The sequence below is a fragment of the Aulonocara stuartgranti genome, assembly GCF_965226115.1.
Source record: "Aulonocara stuartgranti genome assembly, chromosome: 22".
NCBI classification, from domain to species: Eukaryota; Metazoa; Chordata; class Actinopteri; order Cichliformes; family Cichlidae; genus Aulonocara; species Aulonocara stuartgranti.
Window position 1 is genome coordinate 11,881,082 of NC_138957.1, and position 18,066 is coordinate 11,899,147.

General features: G+C 40.6%; 1 protein-coding gene across 3 annotated transcripts; it reads right to left on the bottom strand.

The window, feature by feature from the left end:
* Positions 1-5,853: 5,853 nt before the first annotated feature.
* hsf1 (heat shock transcription factor 1) lies at positions 5,854-14,393 on the bottom strand. 3 transcript variants are annotated; one of them, XM_082522045.1, is made up of 15 exons: positions 14,014-14,393; positions 11,889-11,997; positions 10,839-10,975; positions 10,436-10,560; positions 10,288-10,363; positions 10,058-10,119; positions 9,603-9,675; positions 9,307-9,425; positions 9,045-9,226; positions 8,816-8,966; positions 8,105-8,176; positions 7,519-7,624; positions 7,377-7,430; positions 7,226-7,271; positions 5,854-7,140 (listed from the first exon to the last, which is right to left on the bottom strand). In XM_082522045.1, exons 1-15 carry the CDS (start codon positions 14,131-14,133, stop codon positions 6,971-6,973), a joined length of 1,602 nt encoding a protein of 533 aa, XP_082378171.1. In that variant the 5' UTR covers positions 14,134-14,393; the 3' UTR covers positions 5,854-6,970. The 3 variants fall into 3 exon arrangements, with proteins under 3 accessions (XP_082378171.1, XP_082378170.1, XP_082378172.1); XM_082522044.1 differs by having other exon boundaries at positions 8,816-8,969; XM_082522046.1 differs by lacking the exon at positions 8,105-8,176 and having other exon boundaries at positions 8,816-8,969.
* Positions 14,394-18,066: the final 3,673 nt, after the last annotated feature.

The following is an 18,066-nucleotide window of genomic DNA, read 5'->3' on the forward strand; positions in this document are numbered from 1 at the left end:
TCATGTTTTGATCATTTCTTTGATCTTTGCTTATTGATGCTGTTTAAAAAAAAAAACCCTAGATGTCCTTTGTCGCCTCTGAAGGGTGAGGTCTAAGGAGCTTGGAAAGAAAAGCATCTGGACTTCTTTAAGTTGCTTGAAGACATTTCACCTCTCATCCGAGAAGCTTCTTCAGTTCTAAGGGTCAAATTGTGGAGAGTCCCAGATTTAAACCCAGTGGGAGTATCCCACTGTCCAGACGCTTTTCTTTCCAAGCTCCTTCCATTACGATGACCTGGGTGACTGAGAACCCTCACAGACACTCTGAAGGGTGAGAACTTTACAAATCCGGCAGTTTAAAGTGTGAGCATGAAACAAAGCAGCATCGCTGAGAAAGGTGTAGATCAGTGTCATGTGGTCTATCACGAGGTTCTGGCTCATTCCCGTTAATAAACTCACATTCAAACGCAGGAGAAGATCAAGTTGTGAGGTTTAGTGTTTGTGACTGACTGGGATTGAGTTCATGTTTCAGAGTGTCTGTTCTTATTCTGCTGTAGGTCTGTGTCTCTTTGTGGGTGTGTCAACACCCACTGAATACACAATGTGTGTGTCGTTTTTTTCTTTTGCAGGTCCTCCAGCTGTGACAGATCACACACAGATGGCTGGTAAGTCTTAAAAATGTTCACAGCTTTAAAAGGTTTAGAACACATACCTGAAATACGGACAGAGCCTGTATGTCACGTGGAAACCTATGCCCTCTAGAGGACTAAGACTGCATATGCTCTTTTCCACATTGCCACCATATTGGAAAATTCCATGTATTCCATGGCTTCTATGTACTAGCGGGGAATTGTAATCTTACCAAGTAGTTAAAAACACACACATTGGGGGGATTCTGTATTTGTGATTTTTGTATAAAAGCATCAGAGGTAATAAGTAAGAAATCTTTGTCATCCTCAGGGTAAAAACATCTAGTATATCAGACCACTGACTAATGATTGCATAGTTTCTTCAGGGGGAGGGGCTTAAGCTTTTCAAGCCTGGGTTAATGCTAAGATAAGTTTCTTCTTTGGTTGTTAATATCAGTATTTTTGTAAAAAATAAATAAATAAATAAATTGCAGATTGGATGAAGAGAATTCTTCCCTCCAAGTGTACTTTCTCCTTTGCATCTGTGCCCCAGAAGGTTCAAAGGTGTGCTGGATGCGGTTTGGGGTCCCATTTTTTGGTTAAAGGATATTTTGCTGTTTGTATCTGATATGAGATCAGGTGCTGAAGGCTTGTTCTTTCTCTTTTCTTGGTTCTGCTTGTTCTCTGCAGGTTCAGTTACTGAACAGTACAACCCATCTGGTCAGGGTCCTGAAGGTTTGTTATCATCACACTCTTGACTCGAATCTTTACAATATTTCATTTAATACATTTTCTCTATCACTGAAGATGTCCTGAGCAGTCTGATGTTTCCTGTTTAGTTTACACTTTCTTTGTATTCAATGTTCATCAAACCCTGAAACTGATTTTTATTTAAAAGAACCTTATGTCAGGGTCATGAAAACCCTGCAGCATCAGTACTGGATGTGTTAGATCTGTCCCTCCAGATCCAGATAGTAAAAACCCCCACATAAATTCATTATGTGTTTTAACTCATACCAGAGGGTATAAAAATGATCCAAAATATGATCCATTATTTAAACCGTCTATTGTAGCATGCAACAGAGAAGCTTTGCAAACACATGCTGGAACATGTTGAAAACGTGTGTTAATTAATATGTTTGTTCGGAATGTTTTTATTTTTATTGTTCTCATGTGAAGCTTTTCACTGAATCTTAGTTTCTCGTTCAGGTACAGAAAATGTGGAACTGGAGGATACCTGCTGACTTCCACATCAAACCGCGAGTTCGCTTCCTGCGTTACCGTTTCCAGTGTACCGACCAATCAGCACGGCCAATGAAATCTGACCCCTCCCACTAGCTGTAGGCCCCTCCAGTGAATGGCAGCAGGTGTTTTTTTGTTTGTTTGTTTTTTTAATATTTAAAAATGTCGGTTTATAGACATTTATTTTGTCTTAGAGAATCATGGAGGGAAAGTAAAGAAAATTAGTCTCAACAGTGTGCTGATTCAGATTTGATCTGATGACAAAAAGGAAGTGACATGTTCATTGTAAAACATGGTTTAAAAATTCTGTAATAAATGTGTTTGTTGAACATCAAAACTGAGAATTTGTCTTTTGCCCAAACTGGTGACTAAACTGTCGTCCTGGATTTTGTGAGCTCTGAATAAATCTTATTATTCATCACTGATTGAAGAAAATAAGAACAACCCCAGGTTTCTTAGACTCCATTTCTTCTGCTATCTGGACCACCACGCCACATGATGTCCATCTAGTTGACACAGCCCAGGTCCACATCACCCTGAACCCTGGTGAAGGTCTGGTCTGGTGACCCCAGTATGACACTATAAACAGATTACTGGAGGCCAGCATGATCATCCCATATCAGTCATCATGGAATATGCCAATATTTCCCGTCTTTATGGGCCCAGGTAAGGGTAGATGAATGGTACAGGATTTTAGACCCGTGAACAACACCACAACACCAGACGTTCTTCATCCCACTGTAACCATTTGCTTTACTCATCTTCCTGTTTAGGTTTGGAGGCAAAGTCACCCTCTACAATGTAGGCGATTGTAAATTCTCCTTAATTTTCTCTGCTCATGTTCTACATCCTGCTTCTATCATTTAAGAAACATTTCTAAATTGAGCCCTATGGTATCTCATTCTGAACTGGAGATTGTTATTCGTGCATTCATTTCATCGTAATTGGACTACTGTGATTCACTGTTTACATGTGTAAACAAAAACTCCCCGGAGCATCTGCAGATTGTCCAAAATGCTGCAGCAAGGATTCTGACAAAAACATCTAAGTACTCTCATGTAACACCATTGCTTATACAGCTGCACTGGCTCCCCGCTGAATTCAGAGTCCATTTTAAGATACTGGTTCTGACATTTAAAGCTCTTCAAGGACAAGCACCAGCCGACATTATTGACCTTTTACAGCCCTATGTCCCTATAGTAGGTCCCTGAGGTCTTGTGATCAGGGCCTGCTTGTTATTCAGCATATAGAGTGGGGCAAAAAAGTATTTAGTCAGCCACCGATTGTGCAAGTTCCCCCACCTAAAATGATGAGAGGTCAGTAATTTGCACCAGAGGTACACTTCAACTGTGAGAGACAGAATGTGAAAAAATAAATCCATGAATCCACATGGTAGGATTTGTAAAGAATTTATTCGTAAATCAGGGTGGAAAATAAGTATTTGGTCAATAACAAAAATACAACTCAATACTTTGTAACATAACCTTTGTTGACAATAACAGAGGTCAAACGTTTACTATAGGTCTTTACCAGGTTTGCACACACAGTAGCTGGTATTTTGGCCCATTCCTCCATGCAGATCTTCTCGAGAGCAGTGATGTTTTGGGGCTGTCGCCAAGCAACACAGACTTTCAACTCCCGCCACAGATTTTCTATGGGGTTGAGGTCTGGAGACTGGCTAGGCCACTCCAGGACTTTCAAATGCTTCTTACGGAGCCACTCCTTTGTTGCCCGGGCGGTGTGTTTTGGATCATTGTCATGTTGGAAGACCCAGCCTCGTTTCATCTTCAAAGTTCTCACTGATGGAAGGAGGTTTTGGCTCAAAATCTCACGATACATGGCCCCATTCATTCTGTCCTTAACACGGATCAGTCGTCCTGTCCCCTTGGCAGAAAAACAGCCCCATAGCATGATGTTTCCACCCCCATGCTTCACAGTAGGTATGGTGTTCTTGGGATGCAACTCAGTATTCTTCTTCCTCCAAACACGACGAGTTGAGTTAATACCAAAAGGTTCTACTTTGGTTTCATCTGACCACATGACATTCTCCCAATCCTCTGCTGTATCATCCATGTGCTCTCTGGCAAACTTCAGACGGGCCTGGACATGCACTGGCTTCAGCAGCGGAACACGTCTGGCACTGCGGGATTTGATTCCCTGCCGTTGTAGTGTGTTACTGATGGTGACCTTTGTTACTTTGGTCCCAGCTCTCTGCAGGTCGTTCACCAGGTCCCCCCGTGTGGTTCTGGGATCTTTGCTCACCGTTCTCATGATCATTTTGACCCCACGGGATGAGATCTTGCGTGGAGCCCCAGATCGAGGGAGATTATCAGTGGTCTTGTATGTCTTCCATTTTCTGATGATTGCTCCCACAGTTGATTTTTTCACACCAAGCTGCTTGCCTATTGTAGATTCACTCTTCCCAGTCTGGTGCAGGTCTACAATACTTTTCCTGGTGTCCTTCGAAAGCTCTTTGGTCTTGGCCATGGCGGAGTTTGGAGTCTGACTGTTTGAGGCTGTGGACAGGTGTCTTTTATACAGATGATGAGTTCAAATAGGTGCCATTCATACAGGTAACGAGTGGGGGACAGAAAAGCTTCTTACAGAAGACGTTACAGGTCTGTGAGAGCCAGAGATTTTCCTTGTTTGAGGTGACCAAATACTTATTTTCCACCCTAATTTATGAATAAATTCTTTACAAATCCTACCATGTGAATTCATGGATTTTTTTTTCACATTCTGTCTCTCACAGTTGAAGTGTACCTCTGGTGCAAACTACTGACCTCTGTTAACTTTTGACTGTTTTTGTTTTATACCTTGTGAAGCACTTTGTGATCTTTTATCTAGAAACATGCTATATAAATAAAATTTTACATACTTACTTACATAATTGATTCAACCTGAGTACATTTATTAGAATTGTTTTTATTAGAATTTAGACTGAAATTATGTTTGCATTTCCATCTAACTAATATGATTTTATTGTATTATTATAGCACAAGGTTCAGTTAGCGTTGCAGAACTTCTTTTTTACTTTTACTTGAGTAAAGACATTGAATCACTTCTTTAACTTTTACCAGAATATTATTTTTAAACCATGTCTGCACTTATTTCAGTTGCTCCAGGGGTCTTAACAGCGGATTATCTGCCTCCATGTCCTCCTATCCCAGCATTCTCCTCTGTCACAACAGTCCTCCCTCTCTACATCCATGAACCTCCTCTGAGGTCTTTCTATTCTCCTTGTGCCTAGCAGCTCCATCTTCATCCTCCTTTGTCCAGTGTATCCATTCTTCCTCCTCTGCACGTGCCCAATCTTACCTCACCTCTCTGTATCCAAACTGCTCAAAGTGGGCATCCTACACATTACCATCATATGTCTAACTACATTCTCCTCTAACACCACCTTTTAGATTGCAGTCTCTGCATACAATACAGTCCATCTGTGAGTACCTTCCTCCCTCTTGATGAAGTAAATGTTCACCAAATTTATTTACATCATTTTCTCACAGTGCTGCTGTGTATGTCAAAGAATGTGCAAATGTGAAAGACAAAAGCTATGCTTTAAACTGGATCTGGACTGATACATTTAAGCTTCCTGTTCCACAGCCAGATATAGCAAACATGGAAATCAAATTAATTTTGACTGACTGAAAAGATATTTCTTGTGTGTTCTATTCTAGTAGCTGCAGGGGGTAAAAGGTCTGAGCTAACTTTACAGCTGAGCTTCACTGACTGTTGTTAGAAAAGTAGCGCTTACTATAAAACATGGTTTCCTAACAGATAATCTATCAGGCTGAAAACATGCTGGAAATAAACATAGTTGATGTTAAACTGAAACTCTGAACTTTACCTGCTCCTGACCAGGTGATCTGTTCAGCATCAGTTAACGTGGTGATTTAGCTTACTCACACATTCATTTCACTTTGTAGAGACAACGCAGTATTACCAACCTTATGACATCCTCACAGTTTGATTTAAATCAACCAGTCATTCATTCACATGCTGCTGTTTAAAAACATTTTATTGAATCAAAATTTTACACTCAGAATACATCAACATTTCATCTGCCCTTTGACCCCGTCTTTGTCCTCTCTACACGTGGAGCGCCATCATGTTAGCCTGGAGGACTCGGGTGGATTTACCACTTGCCTTAAATATAATTGTACTATATTAACAGATGTGTTAATACTGAAGGGAGCTTTCTGTTTGTTCAGCTCTGACCATGTGACCAATAAAATATCCTCAGGACTTCAGGTGTTTCTTAGCCATCAAAGAGACGACTGGTTCAGGTGAGCCACAGGTGACTTAGCATACAGAAAAGCTGCTCAGTAAGAATGACGACATCACAGATGAGCCCTGTATCACAGCACTGAGCCTGAGATGTGGTTAAGATCTCGGCCTTTGTTTAAACTTTAACCAAGTGAAGCTGTGAGGAATGTTAACCCTGTGTCTGATGACATAACAACGTGCAACCCCGACAAATTCAAACAAAGTTTCCTTAAACTGGCCTTGCAAACACAAACACAATTGGCAGCACGGACCATCATTTGGTTACCTTCAGAGTTCCATCCATGAAGCTTCTGCAGACAAGAATCTCAAATCTGATCCAAAGCATCTCTAATATACAAGTCAAAAAAGGCGCTCATACCATCTCAGACATGTCTCTGCATTATTTCTGAAACATGGGGACACAGCAGTGAGCAGTGATGTGAACTCATGTTTCGGGAACTAACTGAATATAATAGTAATATAAACTGATGGAAACAAACTAATGAGAAATAACACTGATCCACATGGCTCTTTCATATGGGTGGGCAGTCAGTCAGGTCGCACAGCACTTGTTGATAAAACTCCAAAAATATTCTGATTCTTTTCAATCTATTTTACACAAGAAAATAAAGACGACCATAAAATCTGACTTCAACATGCATTCAACAGCAACAAAGGCTTCCATTTAAGCTTCAACAAAGAAGAAAAGAACAAGAGTAGAAGAAGAAGACAGATTAATATCAATAACATCTGTGTAATAAAAACACAACCTTTGACCTATCGACTGTTCTCATCTATTGCTGCAACTGAGTCAGTGCTCAGGTGTCACATTGCTATGGTTACTCGAGAGGTCAGAGGTTGGAGTCCAGATTGCCATGGTTCAACAAGGTGATGCCTGGGTCCTCGGTGTGGGGGTCAGAGCTGAGAAATGGCTCAGTTTCCAACTCCAGCAGCGCTGGCAGGTCAGCCCCGCTGTCAGATTCAGACGTTTGGACAGGTGTATACTGAACCAGCTGCTTTCCTGCACCAATCAGAGAGCAGCACAGTGTCATGACATGACAACAGACAGGTGGATGGAGCAGCAACTTACTGAAGGCATGACTCACCCGTTCCGCTTTCTTCACTTCCCTTAGGAGCTTCATCAGACAGCAGCTAGTGGGAAACGGTAACATCAGTGAGACAGGTCTGACATCATCGGCAACAGTACGCTCTTATTTTTGAAACAGCAGACCAAAGAATGTGAAATTTGCAACTCACGTTGTCCAAACTGTCGAGGTCAAAGTCTGCAGGCGAGCCAGATGAACTGAAAAACTAAGCACCCACACACACGCACACACAGTTAGTGACACACAAACACAAGTGATAATAATGTGAGGTGGTAACAAGAAGTCAGACTAACCTCAATAAATGGAACTGTATCCAAGGAGAACGTCTGTGTGTTGAGTATGTTCTGCAGGTTCTCTAAGCCGCTGTCGATAGTATCCACATGATCCAAAAGCTCAGACCTGAGGCACACAGGTGAGACAGGTCTGATGTTAGGTCACATGTCTGCCGTTATTCTACATTTTCCTTTATGTCTGCAGAGATCCAAATAAATACATGATCTGCATCTCAACTGTTCCATACAGGTGAGCTCAGTTTGAACCTGCCAGTTCTCTGCTGTTAATAATCTTATGCAAAGGCTCCACCCCTCACTGTGGCCACACACAGTATTTCCTGTAGTCAGAACATGCCTGAAACATTTCCTGCTGTGAGCCACCTAAGAAACCTTTTTTGACCTGTTGACCGGATTGCTTACTTCTGCACTTAATATTGACCAAATATAATCAATTAACTATCTCATGACCTCTGACATCTGATCAGCTAAAGAAGCTGATCTGGACCTCACACATTTGACAAGAAGAAAATGCAGAATGTCACCAGAAGACTTCAAAACTTTACAAATATTTACAAATCAATAATTGTTTGTAGAGTTAGTGATTCACTTGTCAGGTTGTGCTGAGAGGAACCGCCAAACATCAGGTGGGAGTCCACCTGCAGAGGGAATGGGGCGTGGTCTGAAGGAAGCACAGGGGTTTTAATGACACACTTGTCCTGCAACAGGACCATCACCTTAAATGTAAGACAAACTGAAACCACACCATGGTTAGTTAAGAGGCTTTCAGATAAGGCAGCGCTGCACTTGCTATTCAAGTGGGCTGAATAGGAGGAGGTTCCTAAACTTGTAGCACAAACTTCAGACTGAGGTCTAACTCGCACACTCCTGACACAAGCTTGCAATCTGCATTCAGCAGAACACTTTCAGTATCCTGTCTGAAAGACACTTTTCAGAAAGACACTCAGAATGTCAAGGTGACGGATGCAGGGGGTGGGGCAGCTGTTCAGGGAAGCTGCAGGTGTTTGTTGGGGCAGTTTCTGGAGAGATGCTGGGGAAGCTGTCAGTAAAGGGTGACGCCTTCCCCAGCGTAAGGGTGGACTGAGGACAGTTTAATAGACAGTCTACTGAGACGGTTTGTTGGGCAGCTCTTTGCAACCTCGAACACAGTTTCAGCTTTAGTCAGAGCAGGGCCACTGTTGGGGAAATACTTGGGCTAACTCTTGGTAAACACTCATAGTTGTTCATTGCAGGTGGTACTAACTCTATTAGAAGTCTCTATGAATGTTTCACAACTGCATACTGGTGTAGTCACACTTACCTGTCAATACAGGCGATGGCTTGACATTTCTTCTGAGGTGCTGTTGTGCTGGGGGCTGTGTTTGCTGTGGTAACAGAGGTGAGTGATTGGGTGGATGAGGCAGAAGACAGGGGGCCAGTGGAGACGGGGCTCATCACCACAATGGGACTGGCTGCTGAGAGAAAGATTTTTATTTACCAGAAATGCTCTGAACAGGAATCAAACTGCTAACCACAAACTTAATGTCTACCAGTGGGAGCACTGCTCGTGGAGGTGACTGGGGTGGGTGGCTCATTCTCCTCTAGGATGGAGTTAATGAAGGTGGTGGGGGAGAAGGGCGTGTCCACTGGTGCAGCCACTTCCTCCAGAACAGGACACACCTCCACCTCTGGACTGGACGGCTCCTCTTTGATATCGACTGATTGGCTCTCTCTGCAAGGAGGTTATGCACTCTGACTTCTGAAGGATCAATCACTTACTGACTAAGCAGGACTAATCTGATCAGTACTCACCCTTGGTCCGTCCAATCACTAGCCAATTCATCTGAACCAGATGTGGCCATGTCTGTGATGTCAGAAATGATGGGTCCTGAAGTCACAGAGGTGTCAGCTGAGAAGAGATTGGCTGCAGCCTGAAATGAAAAACACAAAAGCACAAGTGACCAAGTGAGGACAAAGATCTGCACAGGTAGATATGAAGAGTCTAGTTTTCAAAGCTAAAGCTAGACAATCAGCTAATGTCACTCTGAAAGATAATCACCGCTGACTGTGCAGCTCTGAGTGAAAGATGTAAATCAGAGACAAGTTACCTGCTCCAATGAGAAGGGACGGCTATATTTGGGCATTGAGTGGGTGTTGCCAGAGTCGTTGAGCATCAGAGGACTGCAGAGAGAGTTAAAATGAATAAACGAAAATGCAAAACATGTAGCAGCTTAGGCTGCTGCCCCTGCGACCCGGCCTCGGATAAAGCGGATGAAGATGGATGGATGGCAAAACATGTACAGACGAAACTGAATTTAAGGTCAGGTATGAGAGGGAAATGGAACTGGTACTTCAAAATAAAAGCAAAAGTCAGAAATTTGGGCAGTTGGATCCTCATTTTATCACCTGGGAACATTTTCTTGAAAATGTTCTTAGCAGAGAAAATCTCACAGCATCCAATCTGCACTTTGAAATTATCTAGTGTCTAAGTCACAATTGTAACATTTTGTGGTGTACAGTGTAGCATTTGTTGTAGTATCTATGGTATCAAAAAAACACTTGCATCTTCCTCTTGACTCCTAGCAGTCTGTTGGACTGAATGAGAGACACCAGGAACTGTATGAGCTGGAGAGAGAGAAAGACAGGCAGAGAGTTCATTAATGTTAAGATAATGTCTGACAACTATGTGGCATCACTCTCCCCTGAGGTTTTCATATTTTTAGAGGGATCACATCAGGTGTATTCTTACAGAGTTCTGCTAATCGGAAAGGTGTGGACAGTGAGAACAGGTACCTTGTTGACAACTTTCTGCTGCTGAGTGTGTTTCTGTCTCAGACTGGCCACCTCTCTCCACAGAGCCTCGTTCTCACTGAAATACAAAATCAGCCTTTAGTCAACACTGCCGAGTGGTTTCTAGCCCCGATTCTGGTTTGGTACTTACTGTTTCATTGTGACGATCCTGGAGTCGATGGTTTCTTGTTTTCCCTTCATCAACTGGACATCGTTCAGGATCTTATTCACTTCCTCTGCTGAGATTTTCGCATCATCCTGACGCACTGATGACACCTGTTCCAATCACAGCATACCGTTACCAAGGAGATGGACAGGACAGGTCAGATTGGGTTCTGAGTTCGTAGTACCACATGCACAGCGATAGATTAAAGGCCACTCTGACCCCACATTAAGGGGGCTATACAAAGTATTTATGATTGATTAGCTGTATCCTGTGATGTCACACAGCACTCTGAATCATCACCTTTCAGAGGAAGTCCAGCAGAGTCTGCCTTTAGTCTATCACCTGTCTGCATTTTTAGGTATTCTCTGGTGTGTGAGGCACTACATACGTTGGTGACTTTGCGTTTGATGTTCTCCAGCAGATGTTCTTGTCCTCTGATGAAGAATGGGTGCTGAAACTCTGTGTCATCTCTCTCTGGTTTCACCAGACCACCCTGCTCAATGTGCACCACCTTACGGAAACCATCTGAGAGAAGTACCATTACACCATCAATAAAGGATGTGGACACCATCAATACAATGCTACACTTGCTAATATCACAGCTGCTCTTTCTGGCTCTTCCATAGTCCAGATGCCTTTGCATGCACAGTGCTAGAGGTGGAGCATGCACAGGTGGGCCTGTCCTTTTCTTCTATCCTACTTTTTATAAAGATGGTTCTGCTGAGTGTTGAGAAAAGTTAAGCTTTTCAGCATACCAGTCAACTAGCACTTCTTCAGTGACATGGAGAAAAAGAAGTTGCTCATGCACAAAGATCATCATGATGAACGATCAGTTGATATACACAAACCGGTACCTCCAGCGCACAGACCAGTACCGGTCTGTGAGTCGTTTGGTACCGGACCACGAGAGTTGAGGCTCAGTTGTGAAATTTGTGGTTTTTATCCGTTTTTATCGTTAACTCTGTTTCCCTGGGTCTTTTCCCATGTGTTATGAATAAATGTTCTTTTTTGGGGGGTACAGATACTCGTTTTATTTGTTGTATTTATCCACAACACCTTTAAAACCAGTCCGTGAAAATATTGTCGGACATAAACTAGTCTGTGGCGCAACAAAGGTTGGGGAGCACTGGCTTAGCTCATTAACTGCTATCTTCTCATTAACTGCTATGTTAACTGCAGGCTACCTTGCCTTGTGATGACTGGTTGTTGCTGCTATGATAATTACAGCAGCAAAGAAAACCCGCTAAACACCAGACATTTCACTCATATCTCAATGTTTCTTCACAAAGCACACCTGATTGGGTGAATCTTCTTTCCCAAAAAATAAATAAATGAAAAAAAAACAAAAAAAACAACCAGTGGTGATAGCCCCACCTCTGAACAAGCTACCATTCAGAGGTGGGGCTATCACACTGATGATTCCTTGCTGGTTACTCACACATGTTGAGTTGGCGGATAAAAGAGGCCATGTTGTTGTGCTTGAAGAACTTTGGGAGAACTTCTTTGGAAAACCGCCCCTGGTCGAACACATGGAAACTGGTACCACTCTTATACAACAGGAGAAAAAGAAAAAGAATCTGTATTATTGTGGTGGCTGTGATTCAGGATGCAAAGCAGGTCATCTGTTAATCAGAAGGTTAGTGGTTTAATTCCTCTCTGCTCCATTCCTTGGGCCACAAACTGAACCCTGAGGTCCGGGTGCTCTTCGATGCGTTCATTAGTGTGTGACTGTTCGACAGAAAGCGCGCAGGTTGAAAAAAGTGTCGCATGAATGTGTGTAAATGAGACATGGTGTATAAAGCACTTTGAGTACTTGAGTATTAAGGAATGTATAAGAACCACTCCATTTACCTTATAATCAACCGATAAAAACAGAGACTATATACGCTCTTACGCTCTCAGGAATCTCCAGGAATAGATCTGAAAGTCAGAGCACACTGCTAACACTTTAATCTCAGCTGTCTGCTCTCCTGCAGACTGTGTCTGACCAGCTCACAGTTTATTGATTATTTCAACATTTTGGTTTTTTTGCACATCAGGCACTGATGAATAGATTACTGATTGGAACTCTTATTTAAACAGAACACACACACACTGCAGATGAAAGTGAACTCTTTATTTGGATCATCTATCCATGGAAGAAAAACAACGATATAAAGAGAACCCATTAATTTTGGGGACTTGTGATCCATATCCTGCCGCGGAAGCTTTATGTAAAGGAGGTGAAGAACAAGAAAATGTTTGTTGTTAAAGCAAAAGTAAGCGCTACATAGCTAGCGTAATTATGACAACCTCAATCAGGATTTTTTTTTCTTAAGTATTTTTAATGATCTTTAGGCATGAAAAAAATATCTTGCAACTTCATTTCTTAAACATGTATTTTTCAAATAGTTTTTTACATGTCCACTTAGGTGGACATTTGGAATGGGTGGCAGGGTATGGGGTGACACATCAGTGTCCAGTGTAGTGGTTTATGTGCAAGTATACCATCAACTCTGACACAAATACAAGAAAACAGCCTTTGAATAGGTGTCCACTGTAGTGAGCACTGTGCGTGAAAGGGTTAAACACAAACTACCAAATGTAAATCTTACATTTTGTTGACTTGGATATTTACAGTGTAGTTCCAGAAAAGTTCAGGTAGTATTAACTTGTCACAATAATATCATGTCATAACAGTAAAGTTGACCGAGTATTTTTCTAATGCCAGTTAAATCATTCCTGCACTGCACAGCCAGGGTTGTTGTGAAAAGCAGATGTAGCCAGTAAGAGTTAGGAGGTGTGCTTACATGTTGGTGCCATAATCAAAACTCCTCTCTGGCAGTTGTAAATAAATGTTGATTACTGCATCTGATAGCCCAGCAACTATCTGGCACTTTGGTTTCTAGTTAAACTAGGAGACGTTCACAGGGAGGCTGGAGAGCAAAGGACCGCAGTATTGTTTTTGCCATCTAGGTGGGGGTGTGGCAGTAATGAAAACCATGGATTAAAGGTTCATTTTCCTTTTTAAACTACACTAGGAAATTACACTTGAGAATCTTTAATCTGGTGTTACATGACCTTCAGCTGTGGGCGGAGCCTAATAGTTATGCAATTAAAAAAAACAAATAAACAAAAAAAAAAAAACACCTAAAAATCAGGAAAATAAAGATGGAGACCTCTTGGTGATAAGTGACTGATTTCAGTGCAACTGGTAGTTAACACCTGCAGCTGTACATTGTGTGGGCTATGACACTACAGTGACATCAGCTTATTTGAATTCAGGCTTTATGCCAATCACCAAAACAGCTGCTGGGATCTGTTTGTCAGAAAAACAACCGTCAACTGATCATTTACTGACTAGCTGATGATGTCTGAAATCATTTGACCTCTGACGTGAGATCTGTTAGCCTTAATAGCTCACTGAAGCCAAGCTAACTGAGCTGACCTCTTTTCCTTAGTCAGTAAATAAAGTTTGTCAACAAACCTGTCTGCATTCCAGTTTAAATAAAGTTGTGTCTGTTTCTGCAGTGTAATTAAAGTTAAACTTGTCTGCGTTAGCTGTTAGCTATTAACGTGCGTACCGGACTCCAACAGATGAGCGGGTCGGTGTCCGGGTCCTCCACCAGGGTCCACAATTTGGTCAGGAAGGCCGGGACGTTCCCGCTGCTCAGCACCGCCCCCCCTCCTCCGGGATATTCCATCTGAGAGACGAAAATCGAGCACACACCTGAGCTAACGACGCTAACTGCTAGCTGCGTCAGAAAGAAAACAACGAACTACGACTCGGGTCCTTGATCTGACTCGGACCGTGCCTGTTTGGTCCCGCTGCTGAACTCAGAGTTCCCCGCGGGGCTGCAAACAGACGTCCTGAACTTTATTTCACTTAGAGCAGCGACAACTCCGCAAATCCGATAAAACACAACTGCGCAGATAGCTGCCCAGCGCGGTCTGATGGCGTCAGCACAATACGTAACCCTAAAGTTCTGTCGCGCTGTGATGTGATGTGCAGTAATGCGGATTATTATTATTATTATTATTTTAACTTCATTAGCAATTCAAACATTACAGATATAAATGAGCAAAAGACAATGTCAGGGGGTTTCGTGTAATAACAATTAGACACAGGCTAATCACAAGATACCAAACAAGGAGCATAAATTTATAGTTTTATTGCTTTTATATTATGAGAATGTTGTATAGTTTTAAAATATTGTCTGGTTTCATTTATAAAGCATTGAAAAGACGGTTTTGCATTAGAAATTTTGGATTCATGTATATGAAATTTAGCCATTAAGATTAGTAAATTAATCAAATGAAATGTGTTTGACCTATTTGCAGGGCAATCAAAAAAGCCAAACAATATTTTTCCGTAACAAAGATAAGATAAAAGAAACAACAAAAGCACAAACATCTTGCCAGAAAAGATTAGCGCATAAGTAGGATCAAAATAAGAGAGAAATATCTTTCTTCTAACAGTTAAAAAAAAATAACAGTTAGCATCAATGTCTTTTTATATCGTACAAGAAAGGTTCTGGTGGGTTAAAAACTATGAATAATTTTAAAAGATATTTCCTTTAATTTCTTGGTTAACAGGAATTTCAATGGTGTGGTCCAAATTTTCTTCCATTCCAGGTCCTAGTATAAATTATTCCAGTAAGCAACAGCCATTGGGACACAAGTTCTGTCTTTCTGAAACAGAGTTCTTATGCCAGGGTTGTTTTTCTTCTTTATAGTGGGAAAATAGATCTGTGTAACAGAGGTAACAGGATATGTATGTGTGTATCTATCTATCTATCTATCTATCTATCTATCTATCTATCTATCTATCTATCTATATATATATATATATATATATATATATATATATATATCTTTATCTACATATATATCTTTATCTACATATATATCTTTATCTATATATATATATAGATAAAGATATATAATTATATATATATATATATAGATAAAGATATAATTTTTTAATTTTTATTAGTTTTAGTTAACATTGAAAACGATACAGTAAAGAAAATTACAAACAAACTAACATATATGCAGTCTGGAGTTTACATTTCTTTTTCCACCTATCAAATTTCTTTTTATGGTGTGTTTTTGGTGCCACTTCGGAATGCTTTCCACTTCCTCCATTGTCTATCTTTACATCCCATCAGTCTAATATTGAATGTGATTTTTTTCCATCTCTGAGATACCCTCTACAATCCTAATCCAATCTTGTTGAGTAGGAGGGTCTGGGTGTAACCACTTCTTTGTGATTGCTTTTTTAGTTCCGGCTAGAATTATTTTTACCAGATATAAGTCCTCCTTTTGTATCTGTTCCTTTATGTTTCCAAGGTACATCACTTGACAGGTGTTTAGGAGTGCATAACCCAGATTATTATCTATGGTCATTTTAAGGTCTTCCCAATACTTTTTAATTCTTATGCACTTCCAGGATACATGTGAATGATCTGCTTCTGTTTCTCCACACAGTCTCCAACATTTCTGTGGACTTGAGATCTGTTTACTTTTTATTTTGGATGTAATGAAAAAACGCATCAAATTTTTCCAGCAAAATTCCCTCCACAACGGCGAATTCGTTGTGCTGTGTTGTATTTCACACATACTAACCCATTCCTTCTCTGTTATAGTTATGGCAAGTTCAGCTTCCCATTTCTTTTTAAGGTAAAAGGTTGTGTCCTGTCTATCTTCTTCTAAAGATCTATAGAAGGTGGAAATTGCTTTGAATTGTTTATGTTCATAGCAATTTTTTACTAGTCCAATAACACCCAATGGTTCTTCAAGCCATTCAGTCTTTATTTGCTTTACACAATAGTCCCTTACTTGCAGATATCTAAAAAAAAATCTCTATTTTCCAATTTGTATTTATTTTTTAGTTGTTGGAAACTCAGTAGTGTTCCATTTTTCATTAGAGTAAAAACTGCTGTAATCCCTTTTAACTCCCATCGTTTGAATGTTTGGTCCAATTGTCCCGGCTTAATTTTTTTTTCGTGTCTAAACCATCTCAGCAAAAATAATTGTTCTTTTAACTGATGTTTTTCTATTACTGTGTGTCTAATGTAAATTTCACAATTTGATTCATTCTACTTTTGTAAGAGGTCATTGTTTGTCAGAGATAAAAATTTGAATTTTGTTTCCCTCAATTTCTTTCTCAATTTCCTTCCACCGTGCCTCATAATCTGGTCTACACCAACAAACAAGAGGTCTAAATTGGGCTGCGTAAAAGTATTCCCTTAGGTTAGGCAAAGCCATCCCTCCCTTACACTTCGGGAGTTGAAATGTTGTTAACCTTGTTCTGGGCTTCTTCCCATCCCATATAAACCTTGACATCATCTTATCCCATATTTTAAATTTACTTTGAGGTATAGAAAGTGGGAGTGATTGAAACATGTAAAGCAATCTTGGGAGAACGTTCATCTTTATTATTTGGATTCTAGAGTAAAAAATTTGTAGGTATTGTTGACCACCGTTCTAAGTCTCTTTTGTTACCCTCCACCTGATTGTAGTTTGTGTCAAACATAGCAGATAATGATTTTGTCAAGGTTATGCCCAAATATTTCATGGTATTCAAGTGCCACTTTAGTTTATATTCATCTCTAATCTTTTGAGAAGGTGTATAGTTGAATGATAGAATTTGTGTTTTGGATACATTAATTTTGTAGCCCAATAAGTGTTCGAAGGTATGGAATAGTTGCATCAAACACTTGTCAGGATCTCGTAAAAAAACAATGACATCATCAGCAAATAATCCAATAAGATGTTTTTGTCCGGCTAGAGTTACCCCCTCCATTAAATTTGTTCTTAAGAGTAATAACTCCTGCCGATCTTCCTGATCCATTTGAAAACCATAGGTCATTGTCCCATTGCGTTTTCCAAAAAGCAGTATCCTTTTAAACAGAGTGTGATTCTTGAAAAAGATGAATAAAAAAAGACAGTATTCTGTTGATTTGCAAACAAAAACAAAGCTTTACGCTTAACAGTGTCTCTTAAACACCTGACAATGAGAGAAAAAAATTGATATAGACAATGTGGCCTTAACACAAAATAATGAACAGTTTACTTCCCTTAGTGAACATAGTACTGACATTAACAACTTTTAGCCTGAACCTCAAAATTGTAGATAATCCCTTATGTGACATCTGTAACTTTATACCTCATCAGCGCCGGTGCTGCTTGATCCTCAGGCGAAGTGGGTGCACCTCCTTTCCCTCAATAATCACACGGACCCCGGCAAAGTGAGCTCTTTTTCCTTCTTTCCTTGCAGTGCTCTGTCAGCAGAGGACATCTTCAGTGACTCTCAGGTAGTTTTTTCTTCAGGAAGGTGTAGTTTTTAGCTTTTCTCCAGATCTGGTCGCAAGCTGATCTTGTTGAAAACCGAATGATAACCAACCTTGACTTCTGATTTTCGTTGTAGCGGCCCAAGTGATGAACTACATCAATGCTGTCCCTAAATCCTGCACTAGTCTACCCGACAACGGCGCAGCAGATGTCAAAAACCTCTGATGTTATTTCTGGAAACTGACAATCATGTTAAACATACCAACTGTACCCCAAACAAACAGAAACCTACTACTGTTTCCTTATTTTTAAATTCTAACAGTGAATTGAAGATGCTCAAA